Below are 11,709 nucleotides of genomic sequence, written 5' to 3' on the forward strand. Positions count from 1 at the left end.
AAAAAAAAAAAAAAGTACTTAAATGGGAATTTTATAGAAAGCTTATATTTGAAACACACAAGGGCAGGTGAGAGAAATTTCTTCAAAGCTTGGAGTTTATTTCGCCAAGTACAAATTTAAATCAATATTTGACCCATGGATATAATCTCAGAATATAAAGTATATAAAATAGCCACTTTATTTTCACCTTCTAAAACGTAAAAAAAATACAAAACAATTACTTCTCCCCTAACATTATATTTTAATGGAATGTGAGACTGCTATGCTGTGTGATGGTAAAATAAAATCATTGACAGGTTGATGAGGAAAAACAAATCAAACAAAATACATAGTTTACATTGAAGATTTTTTACCGCTATGTGAAGACAAATAATTTATCAAGAAATGTTCAACAGCATTATGCTCCTTCATTTACTGGAGTGTTAGAATGGTTCCAGGCTGGACGGTCTTCAGCTTCAGACTCAGGCATTTGGGTTATTCTTCATCAGTTCAACGTCGGCGTCCACCATCTCCTTCACCAGATCCTGAAAAGCAAGTTTACACCATACTTTTTAGCCAACAGTGACTTAATGGTTTATATTATACTAAGGTGTATTACCTTGGAAGTATTTAAAATAACACACACACTCACATATATATATTTTATATATATATATATTATTATTATTTATATATATATATATATATATATATATATATCTAGAACATTCATCAGTGAAATGGCTACAGTAATAAAATCTTCATCTGAACCATTACAGAATGTACTGTAGATGGCGCTGGTCATCCCTGGTAACAATACAAAATTAGACAGAATTGGAATAGTGAAATATAAGCTATATAAACAGACACAGGGTAATGTTAGGCACAAATCGGGCAGATCAAATAATCATAAAGCTTAACCCTGACAAGAGAAGGAAACTAAATTTTGTTGTTAACCCTATAGTTACCACACTTAAGAAGACAAAGGGAAATCTTTGGAAAGAACAACTGATGAGGCCACACCCTTTAATAAACAGAAAAACTGGTAAAACCGGGTATAAAAAAAATAGGCAAAACACGGATCATGACAACCCTTTGTACTCAACTTCATGAGATGTTTGTCTGATTTGTAACCAGCATTTCTCAGTCAGTCATATCAGCACATACTGTAGAAACTACTGTCAGACCAGACTCTCTTCTAAATGTGCATTTTACATTATTTTTGTTTCAAAGAAATACTATGCTGTGTGTTTTTCCCCACATATGCGATAAAAATAGCTTCTGTTTCATTTTTAGAAAATGTACAATTTTTTCTGTAATATTCTTTGTATCACGTATCATGTCGTACGTACCTCAAAAGCCACCTTTGGTTTCCAACCTAGCTTCTGACTTGCTTTGGTGCTATCACCTTGTAGGTACTCCTGTTAACAAAGGAAAGTGTGGAGAAATGTGTTCGTACAAACTGTACACAAAGACCTAAATTATTTAGAGTACTTTCACATCTTTCAGCTTTCAACATTTTATGCTGTAAGATCACAGTCACACAGAGCATTAACAAAGGTGCAGTCAAAGCCTGGGTATATATATTCATAATTTTAAAAACGTATTTCATCCCAACATATAAATGCTTTTTCCCAACCCTAATTTCACACTCACAACCTCAACCACTACATACCACCTCGGTTGGACGGAAGTATTTAGGATCCACTTTTACATGTACCACCCCAGTTTCTTTGCAGCGTCCAACCTCATCCACGTTCTTTCCTTCCCACCTGGATAAAGAGGAGAGCCGTTCAAAAATTCAGTTGTGTAATTCTAATGATTCCATGTATGGTTTGTTTCTTAACATCATTTATGAACAAACCTGAAAACTGTTCCTGTGTAATAACTAAACAGTAGAAGTACTTTGAACTGACATAATACTAATGAGGTGAAAGGACTGTATATGAAATGTGGAGTAAACCTCCGTGTTTCAAGCCTCCTTCTAGCATTGTGATTCCCCTTGGCTTAGTCACGGGTAAAATGTGTCAATACTACAGTGAATAAAACCCTGTCTGAGCCCTTTGCCTAACAATTAGGTGTGTATGCGAACTTAGCACGGTGCATTCATGGTTTTTATTACATTGTTTGGAAATAAAAGGGTGTCTTACACAAGCAATTTGTTTTTTCATCTAAATGTTACACCTGTTATAGCCTATCAGGTTCATGAAGATTAAACTGTAAGTCAGCTGATGTCGACACTGTGGCGAGTTAAATATAAAAATAAGAATATTAAAAGCCTTTATGTGACTGCAGTTCTATGTGTTACTGTGTTATTGTATACAATTATTAATCATTAATTATTAATTAATATTATAATAATTATTGTTATTGTATTATTGTTATAATTGTCTATGTGTTATGTGTTATTTACATGTGTTACTCATATATCTACCTACGTGCATATTGATCTACGCTGCAGTGCTCCTGAGTTCCTATTCAGAGTAACCATGGTAACAATTGCAAATTGTCAAATTTGAAGTAAACACAATAATTCCCATTGGCTTTGGCTGGAGATCCTGTTCAAAATGGGAAACTCAGCCAACTCATTAGCAAACAAATGAATTTAAAAATTCACAATATTATTTAATGTGTTGTTTTATTTGTAAAAGTCTGACTGATACCAGTGTGTTGTTGTTTGTATACTCACACAATAGTCTTTCCCACGTGTTTGAAGGCCTTCTCTACAAACTCCCTCACACTATGAACCTCTCCTGTTGCTATAATGAAATCGTCAGGCTCTTCCTGCTGCAGCATCAACCACATGGCCTACAGGACAGGACACAGAGAGATGGCTTAGACATAATAATGCATGGCAGTCACATATACTGTATATAGGCAGCTAAACTTTTGTTCAACCTTTTAGGGTCTTTACTTGCTTTTTTGCTTTTTGTTTTAGTTACCTCAACATAGTCCAACGCGTGGCCCCAGTCCCTTTTAGAGTCCAAGAAGCCCAGACTGAAGTTTTCGATTTGGCCCAGATGTATTTTCGCCACAGAACGAGTGATCTTACGTGTTACAAAATTTGAACCTAGAAGAAGGTAGAGTCCATATTACATTTGTTTCAACTACTGAAGGCAAACTTAGTATCTTCTCCAGGTCATTTGTCAGTTTTTGATACTTAACGTATAACACCATAAATATAAACAAAAATGTATATAAGAAGATAAAGCCATAACTTCTCTTTTACTGTCCTTATAAAACTTCGATAGTGTTAAGCACAGAGTTAGATCACCTCTTCTTGGGCTTTCGTGATTAAAGAGGATACCATTGACAGCAAATAAGTTGTAGGCCTCTCTGAAGTTTATCACGATCCAGTAGGCATAAAGCTTTGCAGCACCTAAAAGAAATAATAAAAGAGCAAAGAAAGAGGGAAATGGCAAAGACATGGAGTATTAATTACAAGTGTTATTTGTGAAGTGCCTATATACTGTATATATACATATATATATTGTGCAAGTAAAGCAACCAGAGAATTTCTGTGTGGTCCTGGATGGATCCATATCAAAGTGACCATGTGTTATACCATAGGGTGAGCGAGGATAGAAGGGAGTGGTTTCCTTCTGTGGGATTTCCTGGACCTTTCCATAAAGTTCACTGGTAGAGGCCTGGTAGAATTTGACAGAGCTGATTAGACCACAAGTCTTAATTGCGTCCAGCAGGCGAAGCGTTCCTACTCCGTCTACATCTGCGGTGTACTCGGCCAGGTCGAAGGAGATCTAGAAGAAAGCAACAAAGGCAGGAAGAAACAGAGTCATTTCATCAAATATGAAATGATTTGATTATCTTATCACATTTGTTTTTTTGTAAACACTGAAAACCTTATTACACCATTCAGTCCACACTGTTAGGCATTCCTCATGAGCAGAAACTCATAATCTCCATTCAGGTTTGATGGCTTCTGTGCTGCAGCTGCCTTCCCTGGAACCCCTGATAGTGTTTGCTTTCAGGATGTTGTTGACAGAGAATGTCAAACAGAACAGCTCTGTGTTCTTGTCGGTGTAGAGAAGGCGTTTGATAGCGTGCCTAGAAAGGAACAGTGACACTGTATGGATGTGAGGATATGTGGGGGAGGTGGGTGATGTTTGCTGGAACAGTGAGACAGTGGAGGGGTGCATTTCTAGAGGGACAGATGGGTTCAAAGTAAGGTGTGGGGCTTTAGAGTGTAATTGGCAAGACGAAAAAAAGAACCTAAAAAAGAAGTCTGCCCTGAAGAGGAGAGAATTAGGGTAAGAGAGATTACACGTGTGCAAATGAGAGTGACAAAAGTGGTAAGGTGAAGCAAGGAGCAGAGGAAGCCATGGAGGAAGAGTTGATTACCTGCGGTCAAAGGATGTTGTTAAAGTTAAAGATGCAGGGTTGAGATGGTTTGGACATGTGCTGAGGAGAGACAGTGGAGATATTAGACAAAGAATGTCGCAGACAGGAGGAAAAAGGGAAACAGCTGAGGAAAGAATTCAGTGATGAAGTACATGGAGATTTTCATTAGATGGAAAATGATACGGTGAGATGGAGGCAGCAGAGCCGGTGAGGAGAGAAGCCAATAGAAAATACAACACAATGGTTTAGGAACTGTGAAGAAAATATTGGTTGATAAGTGATATTTTAAGATGCTTTGACAGAACCTGAATTATTAAAAAGTGTATGTAAAAAATAAATCATGCACTCAATTTGTTTTTTGTTTTCTTTTTTTCCACGTTTCTAGCTTTACTTTGTCAGTTGTGTATTTTTCATTACTTTAAAGTTCTTTAAATTAAATGTCATCTACATTTGCACAGGATAATATGGACAAAATACACTGTCCATATTTCAAAAGGTGGCTTGAGTTGTGATAATTAAGAGTTTCACATGGTAAGGTTAGGAATAATTGCTAAAAGGTAAACTTTTAGTTATACAGTAACCTATATTTCTTTAAATTTTAATAAACCATGTTAAAACTTATTTCAATTATCATTTGAATAAGTCACAAATAAAAACTCATACATGTAACTCATACATCTTCCTGCAGTCATCTATCTTTCTGCTCCAGCAAAATACAACTTATTAATCAGGATTAATCATGATTAACTACAACCCCGATCACTCGAGCTATCCTGTGATTAATGAAATGAAAATTTTAATTTTATTTTACAATGTACATTGCATTAGTGTAAAGTATAAACATCAAGTCATTTGTAAATGAAGATACGTCCTGAGCAGCACATGGAGCAGCTCTGACCAAAGAACAACGTTAACATGTGGGATTCCACTACCTTGACGTGACTCTGAGCCCCCAGGTTGTAGATCTCTGTGGGCTTTACTTCATTGATGATCTTCACCAGACATGTGCTGTCAGTCAAGTCACCATAATGTAGTTTCATACCTGACAAACAATGAACGTTGGATTTTCATGTAAAACAAGACTTACTAATATATATATATACATAAACTGAAGATTCTTTGTTTTTATCCTTTGTAGTGCTCCAGGTATAAAGTATTTTGTAGTTGACTATTCCATCAATTATTACATCAGCTTTCTCTGTATGTTTTGTTTCCAAGGTTAAAACTGGACCCTTACGTCCTGCTGTGTGTGCACACCGGTTCTGGTAGAGGTGCTCAATGCGACCAGTGTTAAAGGAGCTGGAGCGACGTAGAATACCATGAACCTGAGAGAGAAGAAGCAACAAGAACACATTTTTATTCATTTTCATCCCCAACCTTCAAGAATGTCAAATATATTACAGCAGCAGTACAAATCTAGGATAAACAAAGATAACATGGCCAAACTTGACAAAATCAGAACATCCTCACCACAAAAACAATGCTACCATTTTGTGGAGGTACAGTATGTCAAATTGACCAGATACGATACACTTTAAACACCTTTCTCCGTCACAGACTTTATTTTTTATTAATTGATTAATTTCTCAAAGATTTATAATAGGGCTAAGTGAAAACAGCTTGATAAAAACTGACAGCCTTTATACTCCAGCTGCTAGAGTCTGCTGCTAGAGTCTAGCATGTTGGTTAGTGCTTTAAAAAAAAGTATTTGTTTAGCTTAAAGTGCTTTATTTACGTTAAGGCCCACTGAACCATCACTGACACCTACTGACACCAAACGGTACTGCATTAAATCGTCAAAGACGGGACCAACACTGTGAATCAAAATCATAGGCTGCTTCTGTAACTAAAATGGTTCAGCGCAGCGTACACTTGAACAGGTTATGTTAGTAGTGTGGGACTTTGACTCACTATGTAGCCTTTTGCAATGAGGAACTCAGCGAGGTAGGAACCGTCCTGAAAGAGAAAAAAATGTGTTTATAGGCAGAGTGTCCCACATTGCTCGCAGCATCAAATATAAGTGCATAAACCTAATCCTCAAAGATGATCTCTGTCTGCATTGGTCAATATTTATCAAAAGCAAACAAAGAACAGCGGTGAACTAGAACAGGAAAATAAATTATTATAATTATAATAATAATGGTCCTATTATTATATTTATTACATTAAAAGTAATTTGCTAATGCAAATGAGGAAGGGGAGCCAGTAGTCAATGTATAAAAGACTCGTCCAACCACTCTTTTCACACCATTTGCATTGTCTATGGTAACTCAAACTTGTCATATTACGTCCCAGATTCCAGTGTTCCTTTTTTTTTTTTTTAATGTTCACAGCTTCTTTTGTGTGATACAAAAGCTTCTACAGTATATTTGGGAATGTCTCTTTCTCTGTCCATCTTTCCTCTTCCTCAAAGTAAACAAAGCAGTATAGTGTACATTGTGCCCAGCATTGGGGTATCACATTGATATGCTGACTTTTTTCACTTTTAAATGCATGTAGCCGAACTAGCTCGTCCGTGCTAGGAGCTTTGGATATACAGAAGGGCAGATGAATCACAGCATCGTGGTCCGTTGAACTTGTGAGTCTGAGAGGGTCCCGTTTGCTTGATGAAGCCCTTTAAATGTTGAATGTTATATGCCCTAACAACAAATGGAAAAAAAGATGTGGTCATCTCTTTCACCAATTTAGGACGATAGCCTCTTCTTTTTACTGCTTCAATATAAGTTATATATATGACTGATTGATTAGAATGTCTGTTAAATTTGGAGTCGCAAGGCCTGTTGAACAACAGCCCATAAACAAATAAACGCATCCGTGTCTGACCGTTCATACATGGGTGCCAGAAACGGGTGCAACTTTCTATGCATTTAACAAACCCTGTTGTGCTGCTACTTTTAATAATAATAATAATAATCATTTTGGATGCTCCATGTAGGTGAACTTAGTTTTTCAAACCTTAATCAAGGTTGGTTTTGTTGACCCATTGAACTTTGTTTGATAGACAAAAAGATGTTGAAGGTTGACCTACATGAATTGTTGCACCTTAGATTATAACAATAACAGATCAATTATTAATTAATCCAACAGCTAAAATTGTGTGTATAATCGTTGACTATTTACTGTGCGTACACAACATCAAATACAACGTGGCACAAAAACTGTGCGCCACCCTCATTCAGTTACTACCTTGGAGCGAGTGTTAACACTTTTTTTTTATGAAATGCACTTTGTCCATTGTGCAGTGATAGCCATATAAGGAGGCACAGCTTTCAGCTAAACTGTTTCCAAACAATATGTAAAAGTACATGGCTGCCACGTTTTATGCAAAACTTTTCATTACAATTAAAATGTAAATATTGTACAATGTGTAGAATATATGTCATCTGTGTCTGTGTCTAGAACCAATGTCTCACCTCTGCAATGAATCAATTACACTAAGTAATGAATGAAGATGAATGAAGGAATGAACGACCACGTTGTTTTGCATGGTATGGTGATTTACATGCATGTCTGATTGCTTAACAACACAATTCGTTTCACAGTGAATCGCTGCAGTTCATGGAGTACGCCAATGACAATGTGACTTTGTTATCTTTATTCCTTCCGGTGGGATCAGTAAAACTTTGTTGTTTTCATATCTAGTAAATCCTGATTAGAGACATTATCTCTCATTATCTATCAAAAGCTCATTTAATTTAAATTTACTACATAACTGACACCTAAAATATAAGATTGTTTTTTGTTTGGATTATTAGTCCTACTGTTGTTTATCATTAAAGTTAATAAACACTGAAGAGTGAAAATATTTTCCGACTACTCTTTAAACCACATTTTTGATAGACTTTTAATCATATGAACTTGATAGATTTTGGCAGTGGTAACGTACCTCGCTTTAAGGCTATTTTATATGAGCCTGATTGTCACTGATCTGTAATGTTACATTCCATTATTAGCCCCCTAGACAGCTTTAAATTAATTAATAAGATCTGCATGTTTACTGTCGTAGATTCATTCATTTAAAGTGAATGGAACAAGTACCTGCCCAGTGATGCCGGTGATGAGAGCCACCTTTCGATTTTCCTCCTTGTTCATCGTATCTCCAGAGCCCAAAACTTGAGTCGTGTTTTGGGCCATATCTTAAAGGTATTTTATCAGAGTTTGGTTACTTAGAGTTGAAGACAGAGACAGAATCAATGCAAAGCGTCTGTGTGTTGACAGGCAGTGTCTGCAACACTACAGAAACAAACACGTACTGCCATTCGATTTGTACCGGAAACATGATATGATCTGCGCATGTGCACAACATTGGGTGACCGGTACTTCCTGTTTCTAAGACGCGGAAAATTGTTGGCATGTTGGCATAAATGAATTACAGTTTGTTTTTCCTGCAGTGCTTGTTAAAAAAAGTTTGCAACCATTAAAGAATGAATTAGTCGAACCTGATGTGTTCCTGGTTCTGTATTTGTATTGTGCGTATGTATGTGAACATGCTGTGTGCTCAGAGGGCGTGTCTATTTGCTCACCAACGTCACACATATACAGTTCATACCGTGATGATAGCTGCCTGTTACATCTGACTGCATGAAATTACAGGTTTTATCTTTAGCTGTGGCCAGATCATTGAAGCTGCCATTGAAGCTTTTTTCGGTGGTAGCTTTTTTCAATCTCACATAACTTTCACTATTGTGTCTTTCGCTGTATCCTTGATCTTTTGCAATCTTCTTTGCAGGAAATGGCAAGGTTAGGTCTGTCTGGTTTATTATTCTTAAGGTCATATTATTGAATCTTAGATTTGGAAATAATGAATGTGCGGGGGTTGAAAAGCAACCAAGCAGGAAGCAGTTACCAGAGATGAATTTCATCAACAGCAAAACGGTTTGCCAACAGCAAAGAACCCTGATCTGTTGGTTTATTCAGAAGACATGCATAAGTCTAGTAACTAAAGTCAGAGTCTTGTGTGTCAAGAGCAGGTTATTCCACTCTCGTTGTCCTAGTGTTACGTGCCACCTACAGGATGTTCACACACACTGAACCTGTTTTATCAGCTTTATCAAATAATAATAATGACACTTCAAACACTGGCAACTGTAGTAGTTGTTCACCTCGTGTAGCCAAAGAACCTCTGCAAGAGTCACAGATGCATTTTTCTGAGGGTGTTATGTCTTCCTCATGATACTTGAACATCTGGTTTATGTTAGAAGATTTAAACTAGTCTAGTTGATTGACATTCTTGCAATTATCATATTCATCTTCAAAGGTTCTGCCAACTCTCTCAAGCAACGAACATTATGTCCTCATAGTTCTTAATGTGACTTTGTATCCTGTAAACGTTGACAGGGCAGCAATGAGGACAACATTTTGAATTAGACTAAAAAAAAGTGAGATTTGAAAATACAAAAAAGAAAGGACATTGCATCTATTGTTTCACTGTTTCTTTTTGTGGTATTGATGAATTTATTACAGTCGTACTCGTGTCTGTTGCTCCATGACACCCACATCGGTGTGGCCACAAAACTTCTATTTTGATGCATTAATCAGACATCCTACTGCTTCACTCTCGCCCTCATTATATAAATTGCAAAGAAGAAAAATAAAACTCCAGTAAAAATGCAAAACTAATTCATTAGTATGCAAGGGTTGTGGGGAGAGAACTGAAATAAGTATATTTACGAAAGTACTGGAAGACAATAAAGTCATTGGAATTACAACATTACAATGCTGTAAATGTTTTTTGCGACTGTAGAATTCTTATAAATATATATATAATTTTTTTTTATTTTGTTGTCCTATTACAATATGAATAGCAAAATACTCACCTACTCCATTTTGTTTTGCAAGTAAATTATTCCTGAATCCTAAGCCTCCTCCTGTCTGACTTAGGTACAGACTCTCTGGGATTCATTCCTTCACACAAAACAAAGCTGTCAAGAGAGAACAGATAAAATAATATTTTAGATATATATAAATATACAGCCTCATGTTTGACATAGTGTTCATATAGTAGTAAAAGAATATTGGCACGATCTCAACAAAGGATATAATATACCTGGAATCGTTGTAGTGTTTAAGGAATCTAGGAGTGGCAGAGCAGTAGGTTAGGGTTAACGAGGACATGTTCAAGTGTAGTGAGAAAGAACTGGAGATAAGAAGAATTTAAGGTCAGCAGAACCGTGACACAGTGTTATTTGTGTTAATGCCAGTGACGCAGGTGGAAAGATAAAGCTTTCAGTAGTGGAAGGTAAAAATGTCTTATTAAAATTAGCACCCAAAAGCAAATGCAAAGATAATTAAAAGCAAAGCAATAGATTAATCGCTTGACAAAGGATTGTTTCTGAGGGTGAGAGTCAGGCTTTTGATCTGTGAGGAGCTGAAACTGTTGTTAATCTGGATGGAGAAACGGTTTATTTTTGCAAGGGTGGATTCAATGCCAATTTCAAATTTATTGCTGTTTAGTTTGACGACATCAACAGAGAACCAGGAGCTGTTTGCCTGTAGACTGTGCTAGAGTTATATGGGGGGGTATGTATGTTATGTAGGTTTGCTAGACAGGTAGAGTTGGTTATCATCCATGTTGTGCTTCCGGAAAATGTAGAGGGAAGAGGTTGATAATAAATAAAGGGGGAACAAAGACAGGACTCGTCAGTTCAGAGGTGTGAACAGTAATAATCACAGGTATCTGATTCTGAAAAATGATTTGACTTGGTAGTGGAAAATACATTTTTGTTGGTAAAAGTATATTGTACATTTTGAAACCACTTTTTGTGAGACGGGGGCGCGAATTATTTCAATTTGCGGGGGTGATGGTCAGGGGGTGAGGGGTGAAAACATTTCTGTCCCTAAGGGAGCCCATGACAGAAAATAATTAAGAACCACTGCCTTAGCCGTACGTGACCATGAGACTAAGAGAACTTTAAATGTGGAAGAGAAGTGAGACGTGCAGCAAGGTGAGGGAAACAGGTGGTGATAATGTAGTGAGAGAGCCAAAAGGTCCAAAGGTCAACAGGAATCACACTTGTTGATTGTGTGTTAGTGGTTGCCAATGGCCACCATAATCTACTCAAACAAGATATGATCTCTACACCATCAATCAAACAGACATGTTCTTTAAGGTGTGTCCGAGGTCTGGTCTGGTTTCTTATTTTTTCTAACCAGAATGTGCCATAATAGACGGGGACATACAGTATGTTACTAGATTATGTCCCGCTTTTAACTAATGTGTACCATCCCAACGACCAATACTGGCTACACAGAAGCAGTGGGCTGCTGTGTTAGCAGTTTTGTCTGCAGACTTAAGGGAGTGTTTTATTGCTTGTTCAGGCCATAAAACCTTTTGTTCATTCACACGTCAAATCTGGGTTCAGCATTAATATC

The 11,709-nt window shown here is 36.8% G+C and overlaps 1 protein-coding gene across 1 annotated transcript; it reads right to left on the minus strand.

The window, feature by feature from the left end:
* Window positions 1–76: 76 nt before the first annotated feature.
* gmds (GDP-mannose 4,6-dehydratase) lies at window positions 77–10,262 on the minus strand. The gene is made up of 12 exons (XM_025053396.1): window positions 10,155–10,262; window positions 8,377–8,474; window positions 6,250–6,294; window positions 5,576–5,663; window positions 5,271–5,380; window positions 3,545–3,737; window positions 3,254–3,358; window positions 2,922–3,049; window positions 2,669–2,787; window positions 1,655–1,751; window positions 1,332–1,400; window positions 77–524 (listed from the first exon to the last, which is right to left on the minus strand). The coding sequence occupies exons 2-12, from the start codon at window positions 8,470–8,472 to the stop codon at window positions 462–464; spliced, it is 1,113 nt and encodes a 370-aa protein (XP_024909164.1). The 5' UTR covers window positions 8,473–8,474; window positions 10,155–10,262; the 3' UTR covers window positions 77–461.
* Window positions 10,263–11,709: the final 1,447 nt, after the last annotated feature.

The sequence above is a fragment of the Cynoglossus semilaevis genome, chromosome 2 (genome assembly GCF_000523025.1).
Source record: "Cynoglossus semilaevis isolate Cse_v1.0 chromosome 2, Cse_v1.0, whole genome shotgun sequence".
Lineage (NCBI taxonomy): Eukaryota > Metazoa > Chordata > Actinopteri > Pleuronectiformes > Cynoglossidae > Cynoglossus > Cynoglossus semilaevis.

What these genes read in the sequence shown, in the direction of transcription:
- gmds (XM_025053396.1), bottom strand. Translation starts at nt 8,472, where the DNA reads ATGGCCCAAAACACGACTCAAGTTTTGGGCTCTGGAGATACGATGAAC. An exon ending in ACGCGTTGGACTATGTTGAG is followed by an intron (nt 2,788 to 2,921) that starts GTAACTAAAACA and finishes CCTGTCCTGTAG; the next exon opens with GCCATGTGGTTGATGCTGCA. An exon ending in CACGTGGGAAAGACTATTGT is followed by an intron (nt 1,752 to 2,668) that starts GTGAGTATACAA and finishes CTCTTTATCCAG; the next exon opens with GTGGGAAGGAAAGAACGTGG.